The sequence below is a fragment of the Carlito syrichta genome, unplaced genomic scaffold (genome assembly GCF_000164805.1).
Source record: "Carlito syrichta isolate Samal-C Ts95f unplaced genomic scaffold, Tarsius_syrichta-2.0.1 Scaffold304516, whole genome shotgun sequence".
Classification (NCBI taxonomy): domain Eukaryota; kingdom Metazoa; phylum Chordata; class Mammalia; order Primates; family Tarsiidae; genus Carlito; species Carlito syrichta.
This window is the reverse complement of record NW_007248612.1, coordinates 431,430-448,820: the sequence shown is the minus strand read 5'-3', so window position 1 is coordinate 448,820 and position 17,391 is coordinate 431,430. Positions and strand designations below refer to the sequence as shown.

Below are 17,391 nucleotides of genomic sequence, written 5' to 3'. Positions count from 1 at the left end.
ACAAAACAAAACAAAAAACGCATTGTGCACTTACAACAATGAATTATGAGTATGTTCTTGTAGGTATAGCATTGTCTTTACAAAGATAAGTTGTAGCACTTTACCATTGCCGTGTCCCTAGTATTTTAAGCCTAGTCCAGTGCCCAGCACATAGGAGGTAATCAATACACTTTTGAATAAGTGAATGATGAGTAACACTGAGGAGAAAAATCTAAAAGTTGGTAAAATGAGTTCTGCACCAAAAATACACTTATATAAGCATGCTTACTGTCACCGTTATATAACAAAGAAAAGCAGGATGTTGCCCAATGTAACCTAAATGTTTATCAGAACAGGTTAATTAAATAGCCACCATAAACACTATGTAATCATTTTAAAGAACGAAATATATCTTACCTATTTGTATGGACAGGGAAATGGAGGGTGTCACAAATACCTTAAGTTTTTTAAAAAATCTGTAAAATAAGTCACTCCTCCATTTTTTAAAAAAGAAAACAAAACTGTACACATACATACAGGAGCATGTGTGTGCATCTGTGCATCATGTATGAGGAAAGTGAAAGGCTAAGAGGACACGCATGCAACTATTCTGGTGTAGACAAAAAAGCAGAAACAGCCTAATTCATCAACTAACAAGGTGGATAAATAAAACGTTGTCTATCCACACAATGAAATATTATTCAATCATAAAAATAAATGAAGCCATAAAAATAACTGATTCATACCTGGGCTTGGTGGCTCAGCCTGTAATCCCAGTGCTTTGGGAGGCTGAGGTGAGTGGATTGCCTGAGCCCGTGGGTTCGAGACCCACCTGGGCAACTTGGTGAGACCTCATCTCTACAATAAATCAAAAATTAGCCAGGCGTGGTAGCGCGCACTTGTAGTTCCAGCTACTTGGAAGGCTGAGGCGGAAGATCCCCGGAACCCAGCAGGTCGAGGTTGCGGTGGCCGGGAGCGGTCACTGCACTCTAGTCTGGGCGACGGAGTGAGACTCCAACTCAAAAAATAAAATAAAATAAAATAACTGATTCATGATACTACATGGATGATCCTTGAATACATGCTAGTGAAAGGAGCCAGACATGCAATTCCATTTATGTCAAATATCCAAAATAGGCAATTCCATAGAAACAGAAAGTAGATTAAGGCTCATCTGGGGTTGGGGAGTAAGGGTGGAAATGGGGAATGACACCAAAAGCATGATCCATGAAAGAAATAAAAACAGAGTAAGTTTAGCTTAATCTACTCTTAAAAAAAAAAAACCTGTTAAGAAGTTGAACAAAAATAACAAATTAGGAGAGTATATTTACAAACCACACATGTGACAAAGGACTCATCTAGAATATATAAAGACATCTAAAAACTCAACAGCAAAGATGGAAGTTAAACTAGAAAATGGGCAAAAAGTACGAAGAGGCATTTCACTGAAGAGGATACATGGATAGAAAATAAGCACGTGAAGAGATATGGTCAACATTACTAGATATTAGGGAAATGCAAATTAAGACAATTCTGAGGTCATCACTACACACCTACTTGAACAGCTAAAATAAAAAAGTGACTACACCAAGAGCTGAAAAGAATGTGAAGAAAACAAACCTTTCATACATTGCTGGTGAGCATGTAAAATGGCACAGCCACTTTGAAGAACAGCTTGACAATTTCTTCAAAAATTAAATATACACTTACATGTAGCTCACCAATAGTACTCCTGGGCACTGAAAAAAGACTGTTTGCCTAGCCAAAGGAGTCAGGCTTCTGAATCTTCTCCTAGATTCATCTGTGAGATTCCTTGAAAAACCCAGTTTTATGCCTGGCTCATACTTGTAATCCCAGCACTTTGGAATGCTGAGACGAGAGGACTGCCTGAGCTCAGGTTTCGAGACCAGCCTGGGCAACTTGGTGAGACCTTGTCGCTACAATAAATTAAAAATATTAGCCAGGCGTGATGGCACACACCTGTAGTTCCAGCTACTTGGAAAGCTAAGAAGGAAGGAATGCCTGAGCCCAGCAGGTCGAGGCTGCAGTGGCCATGAGCATACTACTGCACTCCAGCCTAGGAAACAGAGTGAGACTCTGACTCAAGGAAAAAAAAAACAAAAAACAGTTTTAGCAAAAAAAAATAAAAAAAAATCCTGCTAAGCCAGGTTACCAATCCCCTCCCCACTTCCCCACCCTTGGTATCTGACAGATTCCTCATCCTCCACCATACCCCAGGTCACGTCTAATCACCTTGGCCTGTCTTCAGCAAGAATCCTGCTAGGTCAGTTTAGCCAGAATCCCCCTTGCCCCTGAGATTTCCTCTTTATAATTTTCTATCCACTAACCCTCACCCTACTCCTTGGGTATAATTTCCCACTTGCCTATGCTATATTTAGCATTGAAGCCAATCTCTCTCTCCCTCACTGCAAGATCCTACTACAGTGGTCCCTGTGCCTATACGGATGGTCCTGAATAAAATCTTCTTTAACATGCTGTACTTAGCAGGTGTCACTGAATAATTTTTTTCTTTAACAGCACCTGACTCAAAGAAATAAAAATTTATGCCCACACAAAAACCTGAACATGAATGCTCACAGCAGCTTTATTATTATTATTATTATTATTATTATTATTTGGGTTGGAGTCTCACTCCATCACCCAGGCTGGAGAGCAGTGGCACGCAGCTTCATTATTAATAGCCAAAAACTAGGGAGAAAAAAATTATCCTTCAACAGGTGAATGGTTAAACAAACCATGATACACCTATACTATGAAATCTTACTCAGCAATAAAAAAGAAAGAACTGTTGATTCACATAACTTGGATGGATCTCAAGGAATTAGATCAAGTGAGAAAAAAAGTCAACTTCAAAACATCACATACTATATGATTCCATTTACTAAACATTCTCAAAATGATAAAATTAGAGACAAAAAAAATTAATGGTTGTCACAGGAGCAGGTATATTAACACAAGGAAGAACTATGTGGTGATAGAATCTGTGTCTTGAAACCGTGGCGGTTACCTGAATCTAACATACATATGTTTAAGTAGCATAATACTATACATATAAAATGGGCCAATGTTAATTTCTGATATGATAGTACACTACCAGTAGTAAGAAGGAACCATGAGAGGAAATGTGAAGGGTAAAAAAGATCTCTCCTTACTATTTTTGCAATTTCCTGTAAAACTATAATTATTTAAAAAATTTTAAAAACCTTCTAAAGTCAATGTTTTTACCTATGCCTTCCATTTGATTCTGATTAGTAAAAGAGCCACTCAAAAGTTATGCAAGATATACTTATTTGAAGTCATCTTTCTTTTATGTAGGTGTAAGTGTATACATGCATATATTTTGAAGAGCAAAGAAGAACAGATCAGCTAGAAAACGTCAATTCTGCCATCTTGTCTAGTTTCCTATGGAACGAAGTTCCCATAGCAGGGGAATAAACAAAAAGGAGTTTCCAGGTTAACTTCTAGGTCCTCAGTCTTAAATTGGGAAAGGGCTCTTTCCCTTCCGTATCCCTCTTCCTCTGGCTCTGTGAAGCACTAACTACTCCAAGGTGAATGCCAATTTGTTCTGGGGATAATATTTGCAACAGAATGAGCACTCAGATAATCACCTAGCTCCATGTTCTCATTCAATCCTTCCCAATAATGATGCATGAAAACACTTCTATTTTCTTATTTTTTCCTCTATAATGTATTAATATAAGACATTTAAATTATTTGATACATACTTTCTTTTTTAAAGTAAATCCAATTTAGTCCATAGAGAAATATCCATTTTTTTTCCAACAGAGGTTTTAAGAAATTATTGATAGACCATTTGTTTTATTAGCTGATAGGTAAAAGTACTACAGAGCAAAAATAAATTATTATTATTTGAATAGCCTTTGAAATTATGCTATGTAAAAGTAACATTTCTATTATCAGGAATGGTAAGGAAGTAATTTTTAATTGCTAAAGGTTTACCAGTTTTTCTTTTTCTTTCTTTCTTTCTTTCTTTTTTTTTTTTAAGCAGGACTTATCGAGAGGACAGAAAAGTTCCCACAGTGGAAGGGAACCCGAGGGGGTTATCCTACTAGTTTTCTAAAATGTACTTTACCGCGCCTTCTCAAAATAAAAATAAAAAGGCTGCATACGATGGCCTGAGACTATAAAAACAGAACACAGCTTCTATTATGATCAAGTAATTATGATGCTGTTTAACACTATGATTCTTTCTTTAAAAAGGTCACTTCAAGAAAAAGGGAAAGATAGCATTCCTAAATGAGTCAACCCAGGAAAAAACAAAGATGGGTGGAGTTAAAAACCCAAACACCTCTCAAATGCCTACTAGACACTTCTAAGTAGATAGGATAAAACTCAAAAAACAAAATATAACTCTGTCTTGCTTTTCCATCCTTTCACAAACCTGTTCCTCTTTAATTCCTTACTTGACTTATTCCACAACAGTTTAAAAGAAAATATTTTGCCATTATCTGGTAACGTTCAAAAATAGGAAAAACTAAAAAAATGTTTTTGAGTTAGAGTTTCACTCTGTCGCCCAGGCTGGAGGGCAGTGGCACACTCACGTCACCCCAGCGTCAACCTGCTGGGCTCTGGCAATCCTTTCACCTCAGCCTTCCAAGTAGCCAGAACTACAGGAGCATGCTACCACACCCGGCTAATTTTTGATTTATTGTAGAGATGACGTCTCACCAAGTTGTCCGGGCTGGTCTCGAACCCGCGGGCTCAGGTAATCCACTAACCTCAGCCTCCCAAAGTGCTGGCATTACAGACTGAGCCACCAAGTCCAACCTAAAAAATGTATATTAAAGGGAAAATACAAGTGTGATAAAACTTAAGGAAAAAAAGGAAATAACACCAAATTTAGTATGGTAGTTACCTCTGGGGTGGAAGAAGTAATTATCTTGAGGCATGAAGGGTTTTAAAGCCATGACAGATTTATTCATTTGTTGTTATTATTTAAAATGTACGCCTACACTATATATATCCTTGTACGTAAGATGGGTTTTGTTTATTTGATTTGTATTTTTATTCTGAGACAGGGTCTCACTCTGTTGTCCAGGCTGGAGGGCAATGGTGCAATCATAGCTCACTGCAGGCTCCAAATCCTGGATTCAAGCAATCCTCCCATCTCAGCCTCTCATGTAGCCAGGACTACAGGCAACACATCACGTCAACTAATTTATTTATTTTTTGTTGTCAAGGCTGGTCTCAAACTTCTGGTCTCAAGCTGTCCTTCCACATCAGCCTCCCAAAGTGCTGGGATTACAGGCATAAGACACAGTGTCAAGCCTGTAAATAGGTTTTAGAATAAAAAATTCTATAATAATCTGAACCAAATATGGTTAAATGTTAATATTTTTTTAGTCTAGGTATTACCTACATACCTAGACTGCACAAATGCCTATTAAAATGCAAATATCTGTTATGTACATTTTATCTATTACAATACGTGCTATATGTTTGAAACATATCACACTAACAAAATTAAGAGTTAAGCAGTGTAAAATGGCATTTTGAAATTTATAGGCATTATATTGCAAATCTTTAACAGCAATATATCAAACCAAATACTAAGCTATTATAAAGTGGAAAAAAGTAGCAAAAATTTACTTTCCCTCGTAATATAATGCAATGGAAAATACACAATGTCACCTATATAATATTCATTCCAAAATATTTTAATTTTAATCTAGTCATAAAATATAATCAGCTGATTACGGGATATTCAAGAAAAAAATATGATGAAATTTCATAAAAGATCATGAGCGATGAAGAGGTAAAGGTGGTGTAGTGGCTTATTCTAAATGAAAGGAAACTAAAGAAGGATAACAGCCAAATGCAGTACATATATATTCCTGGACTAGTTCCCTGGATCAAAATCAAAACAGCTACAAAGAACTCTTTGGAAGGAAAATGAAGAAAATTTAAAGATGGATCATATATTAGATAATATTGCATTAATGCTAAATCTCTTAGGTGTACTAATGTAACCCTCCAGAGAATAACTTTGTTCTTAAAATACACCTGCTGCCGGGCTCGGTGGCTCAGCCTGTAATCCCACGCCTTTGGGAGGCTGAGGTGAGTGGATTGCCTGAGCCCGCGGGTTCGAGATCCGCCTGGACAGCGAGACCTCATCTCTACAATAAATCAAAAAATCAGCTGGGTGTGGTAGCACATGCCTGTAATTCGAGATCCGCCTGGACAGCGAGACCTCATCTCTACAATAAATCAAAAAATCAGCTGGGTGTGGTAGCACATGCCTGTAATTCCGGCTACTTGGAAGGCTGAGGTGGAAGGATCACTGGAGCCCGGCAGGTCGAGGCTGCGGTGGCCGGGAGCGGCCACTGCACTCCAGTCTGGGCGACAGGGTGACTCCAACTCAAAAAAAAAAAATGCACCTGCTAAAATATTTAGAAGTTAAGTTTCAGAATGTTTGCAACTTACTTTCAAACAGCTCAGGGGAAAAAAGTATGTATGTTTTTATAAACAGAGAAAGAAAATAAGGCAAATTGTTAGCAATGTAGTAAAAAATACATGGGCGTTTACTATTCAGTCAACATTTCCATCAATTTATAAATTTTTGAAGTAAAAATCTGGGGAAAACACGTTCCTTATAAGTTACAAGTAATAATTTTACAACACAGGGTATGCCAGAGTGTATTAAAAATCAAATATTGGTCAGGTGCGGTGGCTCAGCCTGTAATCCCAGCACTTTGGGAGGCTGAGATGAGAGGACTACCTGAGTCTAGGGGTTCGAGACCAGCCTGGGCAAGTTTGTGAGACCTCGTCTCTACAGTAAATAAAAAAATAAGCGGGGCGTGGGAGTGAGCACCTGTAGTCCCAGCTCTTGGAAGGCTGAGGTGGAAGGATCACCTACGCCCAGCAGGTGGAGGCTGCGGTGGCCATGAGCATGCCCCTGCACTCAAGCCTGCATGAATCAAATATTGACAGATCTACAAAAAAGACCCAAAGATCTTTCCTCCATCAGCAAATTTTAAAACTTTTCTTTCTGGAAATTGCAAATTATAAGTCAAATGAAAAATTAAGTTTTGCTTAGAAAACCAAAGATTTTATCTGTGCTCCAGAAACGGTAGCATATGCAATCTGAGGGTAAGAACTTTTTTTGCAATTCAATTATTCAGAATAGTATTTCTAAATGTGCTACTCAGTAAATAGAAGAATATTTTAAATTTTCTTTTTCAAAATATACTTCCTAATGACACATACTCTAAGATCATATTTAAGATATTTTTCAGGATTGCCAAACAGGTAGTAAAGGTGGAATAAATTCCTTTATGTGGATGCAGTTTCCTAAAAACTAATCATACTCATGAAAAACGGATAACCATCTATCACCTTAAGGACATACACGCTAAAATTTAATCCAATCAATCTGTCATGATATTTGACTTAATTATTATTTACTAAAAACAAAATTATCTTCACTGAAAAACCAATTGTCATCTACCCAAGCCATGTGCAACAATGAGACCAGTGACATTCTAGGAACTACAGAAAATAACATCATTTTCAATATACAAGTCACATGTAAAATCCATCACTTGTACTGGAATATGCAAACTAATCACTTCCAACAGGAGAGGGAAAGAGTCTAGAGATATTTCCTCTGAAGGCTAGGTATAGGACAGTGTTGTTACATGTCTGTAGGTGGGAAAACATACAGGGAAGAAAGCCCTAGCTGGGAAGCCTACATTTAAGTTCTCATCTCTGTGTGATGAGAGTTAATTACTGTACAGCACTGTCTTTTAAATCAGTGAGTCACATGTCTAAGGGAGGGGCCTGTACACAGGATGAGCAGCAACTGGGGCAATCAAGGAAGAGTTCAAAAGGAAGCAACAGCAGGTTTTGAAGAGTCGCCTGCAGACAGCTAGTAGCAACCGCCCCAATATAATGCACAAAATCCAACAGCCTGACTAGGGATTACCCAATTTCTTGCAAAAACACATCATGTACCTTTAGGACTAAGTTTGTGAGACTAGGTATGTGATTTTTCAGAGAATATTATCAACAGACAAGTGAGACTGAAAGAGAAAGAAAAAAATATTCCAAGGGCACTGTAGCAAATTTTAAAACAAATAAGATATGGTCCCCTGCCTGAAAACAACATTTAATCAACTTGAGGACCCAAGTCATGAAGATATTAAAATTTAAATAATGGTACCAGATGACAACACAAATGTTGTCATACCACCACAAAGGGTGATTAATTGAGGAACACAAAAGACTATTGCTTCTCAAGTGGGAAGATCACCAGGGCTGACCCTAGGGAGATATTTAAGGTGGCCTTCCAAGAACTGGTAGGATTTGATAGCATGCAAGGAGGGACTAGAGCAGGTTCAAACAGGCATTCTACTGGGAGGGCCGAGAAGGGTGCCTGGAGCCAAGCCATGGCCCCACAAGGGGGAGAAATTCTAAGGTGGTTAAACAGGATCATCAGTGTATGGTCTGACCCAGATGAATACACTCACCCTAAGGCCCATGTAGACATCACTACTCATTTTAGTTTTCCTTCCACCCAAGAATTAAAGACTTCACAAAGCTTCTCAATATGAGAGTTCCCAGCAGTCAAGATGTTGGAAATCCATCATTTTAGGAAGAAGAGTAAAAAGAAAAAACGGGGATAAGAGCATGAGCTCTGTTTCCAGACTGAGTATCAAGGTTAAAATCCTGGCTAAATCAACGTTAAAAACCTGTTGTAATCCTTTGACCAAGTTGCTTAGCCTGCTCTGTATCCAATCATAAAATGAGGACAATAATTGCATGTATCTGAAAGGTGAGGATCAAAGGAGTTAATATAGGTATAGTACTTAGAACAGTGCCAGGCAAATAGTAAGCACTTTCTAAGTGTAAGTTACTATTATTGTTCTCTATCAATAGGAAACCAATTGCATTCTCAGAGAGTAATTATAAGTTTATGAGAGAATATAACCAGCTATATTAAAAGGTTGTTAGATACAGAAAACATCCTGAATCACTGACAGAAACACCATTCAGTGCTTAATAACCATGCCGGAAAAAATCCAAGATTTGTTGGTTGGCTTAAGAATTAAAAATCCCCGTTAAGAAGTCCCAGCCGGGCCGCCGCACTCCCCGCGCGCCTCCGTACGCCGCCCGAGGCTGGTTCAAGAGTCGGCGGCCATCTTGTTCTTCTCGTGGTTCCTGTGTGGAGAGGAGGAGGAAGCCAGGAGCGGGCGGCTGCGGGGGGGAGTCCCGCCGTAGCTGCTGCCACCTCGGCCACCACTGCCTCTGCCCGGGGCGTGGGAAAGGAGGGGTGAGTCCCAGCCGGCGGCGGCGCCGCTGCGGGAGGGTCGGCGGTGGGAGGGCGATGGCGGATGTGGATAAACTCAACATCGACAGCATCATCCAACGGCTGCTGGAAGTGAGAGGGTCCAAGCCTGGTAAGAATGTCCAGTTGCAAGAGAATGAAATCAGAGGACTGTGCTTAAAGTCTCGGGAGATCTTTCTCAGTCAGCCTATCCTGCTAGAACTTGAAGCACCACTGAAGATATGTGGTGATATCCATGGGCAATACTATGATTTGCTTCGACTATTTGAGTACGGTGGTTTCCCGCCGGAAAGCAACTACCTGTTTCTTGGGGACTATGTGGACAGAGGAAAGCAGTCGTTGGAGACTATCTGCCTCTTACTGGCCTACAAAATCAAATATCCTGAGAATTTTTTTCTTCTCAGAGGGAACCATGAATGTGCCAGCATCAATAGAATTTATGGTTTTTATGATGAATGTAAAAGAAGGTACAACATTAAACTATGGAAAACTTTCACAGACTGTTTTAACTGTTTACCGATAGCAGCCATCGTGGATGAGAAAATATTCTGCTGTCATGGAGGTTTATCACCAGATCTTCAATCTATGGAGCAGATTCGGCGAATAATGCGACCAACTGATGTGCCAGATCAAGGTCTTCTATGTGATCTTTTGTGGTCTGACCCCGATAAAGATGTCTTAGGCTGGGGTGAAAATGACAGAGGAGTGTCCTTCACATTTGGTGCAGAAGTGGTTGCAAAATTTCTCCATAAGCATGATTTGGATCTTATATGTAGAGCCCATCAGGTGGTTGAAGATGGCTATGAATTTTTTGCAAAGAGGCAGTTGGTCACTCTGTTTTCTGCACCCAATTATTGTGGAGAGTTTGACAATGCAGGCGCCATGATGAGTGTGGATGAAACACTAATGTGTTCTTTTCAGATTTTAAAGCCTGCAGAGAAAAAGAAGCCAAATGCCACAAGACCTGTAACACCACCAAGGGTTACACCAGGCCTGAACCCCGTCCATTCAGAAAGCTTCAAATTATAGAAACAATACTGTTCTATATGAGTGACCGATTATGCTTTCTTTGGCCTACATTCTTTATTCTGCGGTGAAGTTGAGGATTATAAGTCAAAACAAAGGAACTAACTTACTATCCACCAATTTATACAGAACTCCACAGTATCTATCTATCATTTTTTTAAACTAAGATCTGTTAAAAAGAAATCTGTTTCAACAGATTGTGTACTATACCATGTGGTGAAAATGAATTCAGACTTAATAAATGACAAACTTGTTAAAAAAAAAAGAATTAAAAATTATGGAAACAATGTTATTTATTACACTCCATTTATTGAACATTTACTATAGCCCAGTTACTTCTATACATTAACTATATTGCTTAATTCTTAAAATAAGCCTACAAGCAGGCACCACTACTAATGCCATATGACAGATAAGAAAACTCAGGCTCAGGGTGGTTAAATAACTGGCCCAAAAGTTATACAGCTAATATGTGGTAGAGTTGGGATTTAAACTCAGATCAGTCCGACTCCAGACACTATATCTTTAATCCTAATGCCATATCTTCTCTTCCCAAATTCTGTACCAATTGTCCATGATATAACAACAAAGTAAAATACAAAATATCATTCAGATGAAAATTCCTAAAATTGATCGTGATGATGGTTGTACAGATCTGTGAATATACTAAAAACCAATGAAGTGCACTCTTTAAGTGGGTGAAATGTATGGTATGCGGACGATATTTCAATATAAGTTTTAAAAAGCATTTTAAAAACATAATTTGGCCAGGCTCGGTGGCTCAGCCTATAATCCCAGCATTCTGGGAGGCTGAGGTGAGGGGACTGCCTGAGCCCGAGGGTTCGAGACCAGCCTAAGTAACTTGGCCAGACCTTGTCTCTACAATAAATAAAAAATTAGCCAGGCACAGTAGTGCATGCCTGTAGTTCCGGCTACGAAGGCTGAGGCAGAAGGATCACCAGAGCCCAGCAGGTTGACGCTGGAGTGGTTGTGAGCATGCCACTGCACTCCAGCCTAGGTGATGCAGTGAGACTCCAACTCAAAAAAACAAAACAAAACAAAACAAAAAACCCAGTAATATTAGGCTACAGGGTAATGAGAGTTTTATCCACACATAAATTAGGACAATAAAAAGGGAGACTTGAGTTTACTTCGGGTAGAAAAATGAATATTTTTAAAACAAAAAAGGTAACCACCCCCCAACAAGTTGAAGCTGGATCTAAATAATAAATAAAATATACATCAAGAATTATCTGTTAGTAACCATGATGTAGCAGTGATCCTCTCCCAATCAAGTCCAACATTTTGGCAACAGAGAGAAAATAATATGTTCAATTGTACTTTTATCAAGAGAGCAATACAAAGTATAAATAATACTGTAGAATTTTTTTGGAAAAATATAACGAAGTTAATGGTCTCTTGTACAGTCTTGTGAAATATAAATGAGTAAACTCCTCTAGAGGGCAATTTAACAATTCGCATGTACCCACTAGTCCAGCAATTTTATTAATAAAAATCTATATAAACAAAATCAAGATGGGCATTCAGATTTAGCTACATGTATGGGCTTACAACACTCTTAATGATAGCAACACAAACAAAAACAGAAATAATATAAATTACAGTACAGTCATACAATATTACAACAAACGGTAACATCTATTGAGTGTCAAGAATTTTTAAATGTATTATCTCAATACTTACAGGTACTCTAGGAGTTAGGTAAGAATGTTATCTCCATTTTTAAGATGAGGAAACTGAAACCCAGGGTAGTAACTTGCTCCCGGTCACACAGTGATCAAGTAATTGGAGCCAGGATTTGAACTTGGGTAGTCTTAACACTGCCAATTTGTGTGGCTACTATGCTATTATATGCAGAAAAATAAATACTTATAAATACACTCAAAATATATTAAAATTTTAAAAAGATAAACAGTGTGATCCTTCTTTTATCTCATGTGTTGGCTAATACACACACGCGCGCGCGCGCGCCCACACACGGACAATATGCCCCCAAGTTTAACCCTTTGCACTCAGAGACATCTCATGGATCACCTACCAGCAACTGGAATGCACTTTTTAATAAAATAATGAAAAATGAATCTCTTCATTTTAAATAGGATAGCACTGAAACCAATTATTTTATTGTAATGATATTTGGCTTAAAATGGAATTTTGGACATTGAGGAATTTATTTATGAACAAAAAAATCAAAATGTTATAACTTATAGTTTTCTAACATGTGGTAATGTGTGAAATAGTCACTGACATGCATTGCAGGTTTATTGGTACAAGTTGTACAATAGTAATTTGTTTGATATCTTCCACTTGGTGTTTTGTTTTTGTTTTTGTTTTGTTTTTGAGTTGGAGTCTGACTCTGTCACCCAGGTTGGAGTGCAGTGACACGCTCACAACCACCGCAGCCTCGACATGCTGAGCTCTGGCGATCCTTCTGCTTCAGCCTTCCAGGTAGCTGAAACTACTACACCTGACTAATTTTTTGATATATTGTAAAGGTGAGGTCTCGCTGTGTTGCCCAGGCTGGTCTGGAACCTGTGGGCTCAGGCAATCCTCTCGCCTCCACCTCTCAAAAGTGCTGGGATTACAGGCATGAGCCACCACACTCAGTCACCTGATGTTTTTCTACTCAAACAGAAAATACAGTCTCATTTTCTTCCTCCCACACCAATAATATGTAATTTACTGCCCAGTCTGTTGTTCAAAGACAATGTGGAAGGACATTTGTGATTCCTGAAAACCACTTCTCAACTGATTGATCAGAAGCTTGGCAAATTTCAAATGGGACATAGGTTTTTGGGTGTTTTTTTTTTTTTTAATGCTTGATACAGTATATAAGAGTTATTAGCTGGGCTCGGTGGCTCAGCCTGTAATCCCGCGCCTTGGGAGGCTGAGGTGAGTGGATTGCCTGAGTCCGCAGGTTTGAAACCCACCTGGGCAACTTGGTGAGACCTCATCTCTACAATAAATCAAAAAATCGCACCTGTAGTTCCAGCTACTTGGAAGACTGAGGCGGAAGGATCACCAGAGCCCAGCAGGTAGAGGCTGTGGTGGCTGGGAGCAGCCACTGCACTCCAGTCTGGGTGACAGAGTGATACTCCAACTCAAAAAAAAAAAAAAAGAGTTATTAATAACATACTTCTAATCCCCAGAATAAAAAAAAAGAGTTATTAATAACATACTTCTAATCCCCAGAATAATAATGTTCTCCACCATTTAAAAGATTTCTCACACACACACACACACACACACACACACACACAAAATATAGAAGCATACTGATCTGCACGATCCATATCGCTCACATTTGCAATATAATATAGAACCATTTCAGGTTTTTTGACTAATGTAGTATTTCCATCACGTAATGTCCTTGTGGTAGATTTTACTCCTGCATGATCCCAAGTGCTGAAAATTGTAGTGATCTTTTGTCCTTCCATGTAAGACACGTAAAATTATTTTTCCTATACATTATTATTTTTAATTAAAAACTTAAGTCTTTTTATTGTGCTAGTATTCCCTTTTGGTTGACTTTGTACCAGTAAAATGACATTTCATCTTTAGTAGCTCTTCTGCAAGGACAATACTGTCAGTAAACACGATATCCAGTGGCATCCTGCTACACTGGGAATTTTTTCCAACAACTTTATATATATATAAATGTAATGGAATTCTGATGCTTACTAGAAGATCAGGTCAAATGATGTTTTCCAATGTTATGCTGCCATAGTAGGGAACTACTGAAAAAAGATACTGTTTCTGAATCAGCTAGCATATAAATGCATAATACCACATTTGGTAGACTTATTTAGATTCTACGTTATAAAAGAAATTCACCCTTTAAATTAAGTAATGGATTCACCAACACAAATTGCCTGATCTGGTATGAAACACTGTGAAAATTCTGAATCGATGTATTCCACATAATTATTAGCCTTCTGAACACAAATTCTGGTCGTCCCATCACTTAACACAGGTGTCTTTAAATAAAGTATCCAGAGGGTCTGTATAAATGTTTCTCTACTGAATGTTTCCAAAAAGAAGAGTATTTTACTAACTAAAAATTCCTGTTGGTCAATGTCATGCCACTTATCTCAAATCAATTTGTGTGTTAGCTGCTTTTTCCTTATTTTTTTCATCTGCATAATGATTTATTTCTTTTACTACACTATTCGCTAATACATTTGTAAGATACAGAGTAAGGCAGGGCTCGGTGGCTCAGCCTGTAATCCCAGCGCTTTGGGAGGCCAAGGTGAGTGGATTACCTGAGCCTGCAGGTTTGAGACCCTCCTGGGCAACTTGGCAAGACTTCATTTCTACAATAAATCAAAAATTAGCCGGGCGTGGTAGTATGCACCTGTGGTTCCAGCTACTTGGAAGGCTGAGGCGGAAGGATCGTCGGAGCCCAGCAGGTCAAGGCTGTGGTGGCCAGGAGCGTGCCACTGTACTCCAGTCTGGGCAACGGAGTGAGACTCCAACTCAAAAAAACAAAACAAAACAAAACAAAAAAAAAAGATACAGAGTAAAATAGTCAACTGGTTCTCTTATATTACTGCTATTTGTGGTCCTGTTGTTTGAGGACGTTCAAAAAAACTTACTCTGGAGGATTGTCTTCTTCTGTAACATATTCCCAATCTTCACTTGATGATACATTGTCTTCTACTTCTTTGAAACTACTAACCTTTCATCACTATTACTTTCTCTTATTTTTACCCATTTTCTTCTTGGTGGAATGATATCACTATCACTACTATAATTTCTTCCACATCAATGTTTACTTTTTCTAACTTATCTGTAGAAGAGTCTAAATGTTAAAAAAAAATTATAAATCTAACTCATTTTTGCTGCTGCTTATAACTCTCACTTTTGTCTTTTCATTTTGCCATTGTTCTGCAAACTAAATGGATAAAATATTTCTAACTGTAAATTACAAAATCGTAAAATGAAATTTATCAAAATAGTATTACTTTTCCAACTTAGTTTACTTTCAATCTGTGTTGCTCATACTTCAATACTAGCTGCCTTCAATTTCAAAAGTGTTTTTCTTTTAAGGCTACATCAACTTCAAAAGTGTTTTTCTTTTAAGCCTACAGTAACTTGCTTATCTATCTTTTCAAGTTATGCCATATCATACAAAGGGTATACCCATAGCTGCCTTTCTTATACAAAGGCTCTTTATCACTACCTTCTATTACAAAGAAGTATCAGCACCACTGTGAAAGTACTTCACACATTCTCTCTTTTTTAAACATGTATCTCAGTATATATTCCCTCTCTTTATTTGCTTTTTCATGCAATTTGAATGGAAAACTTCAAGGAAACACACATTTTTTAAAAATTTACATTTGCATAAGTGTCCTGTGTCATCACCAGCAATCTCTTTATGTCCCCAGAGAGGGAACAGCAGATTGGTTTGCTAGATTTACAATATCCCCTGAAAGAGGACAGACATCTGAGTGCAAAGAGTAAACAATGGGTTTCGTTGGTATTGCAGTTGATAATTGCCTTCTTCATACTTTTCTGTAGTTTTCAAATTTTCTATCGGAAGGTAAGTTTTTACAAATGAACATATTTGAAAAAAATAAGATGATAATTTAAAAACTGCAAAAAAGTACAGTAACAAAAACCATGGAAGAAAATAGTAAATCTGCTATTTGTGTCGCTGACAAATAAAGAGAAGCAGTAGACGCAAACGGCAATGACAATGAAGAAGTATATTAAAAAGCAATGAGCTATAATGGTATAAACTACCTTTTTGAGAAAGTGGGAGATAAAAAGGAAGAAAAAGGTATATAGTTTTGAGGTAATAGCAGAGTTAAGGGAAGGTTTTGCTGGTTTGTTCTGAACTTGAAGGAGTCTTGAACAGGGTTTAAGTCAAACTGGAAACAGTCTGCCAACAATAAAAAAATAAACAATGAGAAGGAGGACTAAGAAGATAAGGGCTGGGCCTTGGAAAAAGGGAAAACTTGTGAAACAGAGGCAAGAGAAGGAAAGGATTTCCAAACAAAAGAGAGGTCTATAAGGTAGAGAGAGAAGAAAATGACAGAACTTAAAATTTGGTACCCTCAGACTTCTCTAAAAAATAGAAAATGAAGTCATTTTCCAAACCTAAAAAGATAGGGATAAGGCACAGGGTGAGAAGCAGGAAGCGATGGGAAATTGCTGGAAAGGAATTAGATTCACCTTCTGCTAGAGCTAGCAGAAACCATCTGTCTAATCATCACATGACGATGAATTCTCCTCTAAACAATTCATATCCAGACACAAAATAAAGTACTGCAGGAAGCTGAAGAATCATTTCTTCTCTACTGTTAACATAAGCATAAGCTGTGCTGCTCAGAACCAGAGAACCCGTGGTATACCAGGAGACTGTTACCCTTTTGGTAATTGCAAGGATAACAACTTCTCTAATAATCCATGAGGTTGATATACTAAGTTCCATTACTTTTAGGAGATGAGATTCATAGGCAAAGAAAACACCAGAATTCAAGCATAAATCTCTAATTTAATGACAAAAAGCAGTTTCTAGGAAAATTCAAGTTGTAAACATCTTAAACATTGTATACATGAAAAGTTTTCCCAAGACAAGCAAATTGTTATGAAATATGGTATTTTTAATAAGAATAGAGATCTCTAGAGATAGAAGTGACTTTAAAAAATAAGTAGTGGCCGGGCTCGGTGGCTCAGCCCATAATTCCAGCACTTTGGGAGGCCAAAGCAAGTGGATTGCCTAAGTTCGTGGGTTTGAGATTAACCCAGGCAACTTGGCAAGACCTTGTCTCTACAATAAATCAAAAATTAGCTGGGCGTGGTAGCATGCGCCTGTAGTTCCCGGCTACTTGGAAGGCTGAGGTGGAAGGATCGCCTGAGCCTGGCAGGTCAGTGCTGGGGTGGCCGTGAGCATGCATGCCACTACACTCCAGCCTGGGCGACAGAGTGAGACTCTAACTCAAAAATAAAAATTTAAAATTTAAGGCTCGGTGGCTCAGCCTGTAATCCCGCACCTTTGGGAGGCTGAGGTGAGTGGATTGCCTGAGCCC

General features: G+C 38.3%; 1 protein-coding gene across 2 annotated transcripts; it reads left to right on the top strand.

Annotated features, from left to right (window-relative positions):
* Positions 1-9,088: 9,088 nt before the first annotated feature.
* Positions 9,089-10,598, top strand: PPP1CC (protein phosphatase 1 catalytic subunit gamma). 2 transcript variants are annotated; one of them, XM_021713388.1, is made up of 2 exons: positions 9,180-9,400; positions 9,527-10,598. In XM_021713388.1, exons 1-2 carry the CDS (start codon positions 9,347-9,349, stop codon positions 10,334-10,336), a joined length of 864 nt encoding a protein of 287 aa, XP_021569063.1. In that variant the 5' UTR covers positions 9,180-9,346; the 3' UTR covers positions 10,337-10,598. The 2 variants fall into 2 exon arrangements, with proteins under 2 accessions (XP_021569062.1, XP_021569063.1); XM_021713387.1 differs by having other exon boundaries at positions 9,089-10,598.
* The last annotated feature ends 6,793 nt before the right edge of the window (positions 10,599-17,391 follow it).

Excerpts from the sequence above, each read along its gene's own strand:
- PPP1CC (XM_021713387.1), top strand. The coding sequence starts at position 9,347 with ATGGCGGATGTGGATAAACTCAACATCGACAGCATCATCCAACGGCTG.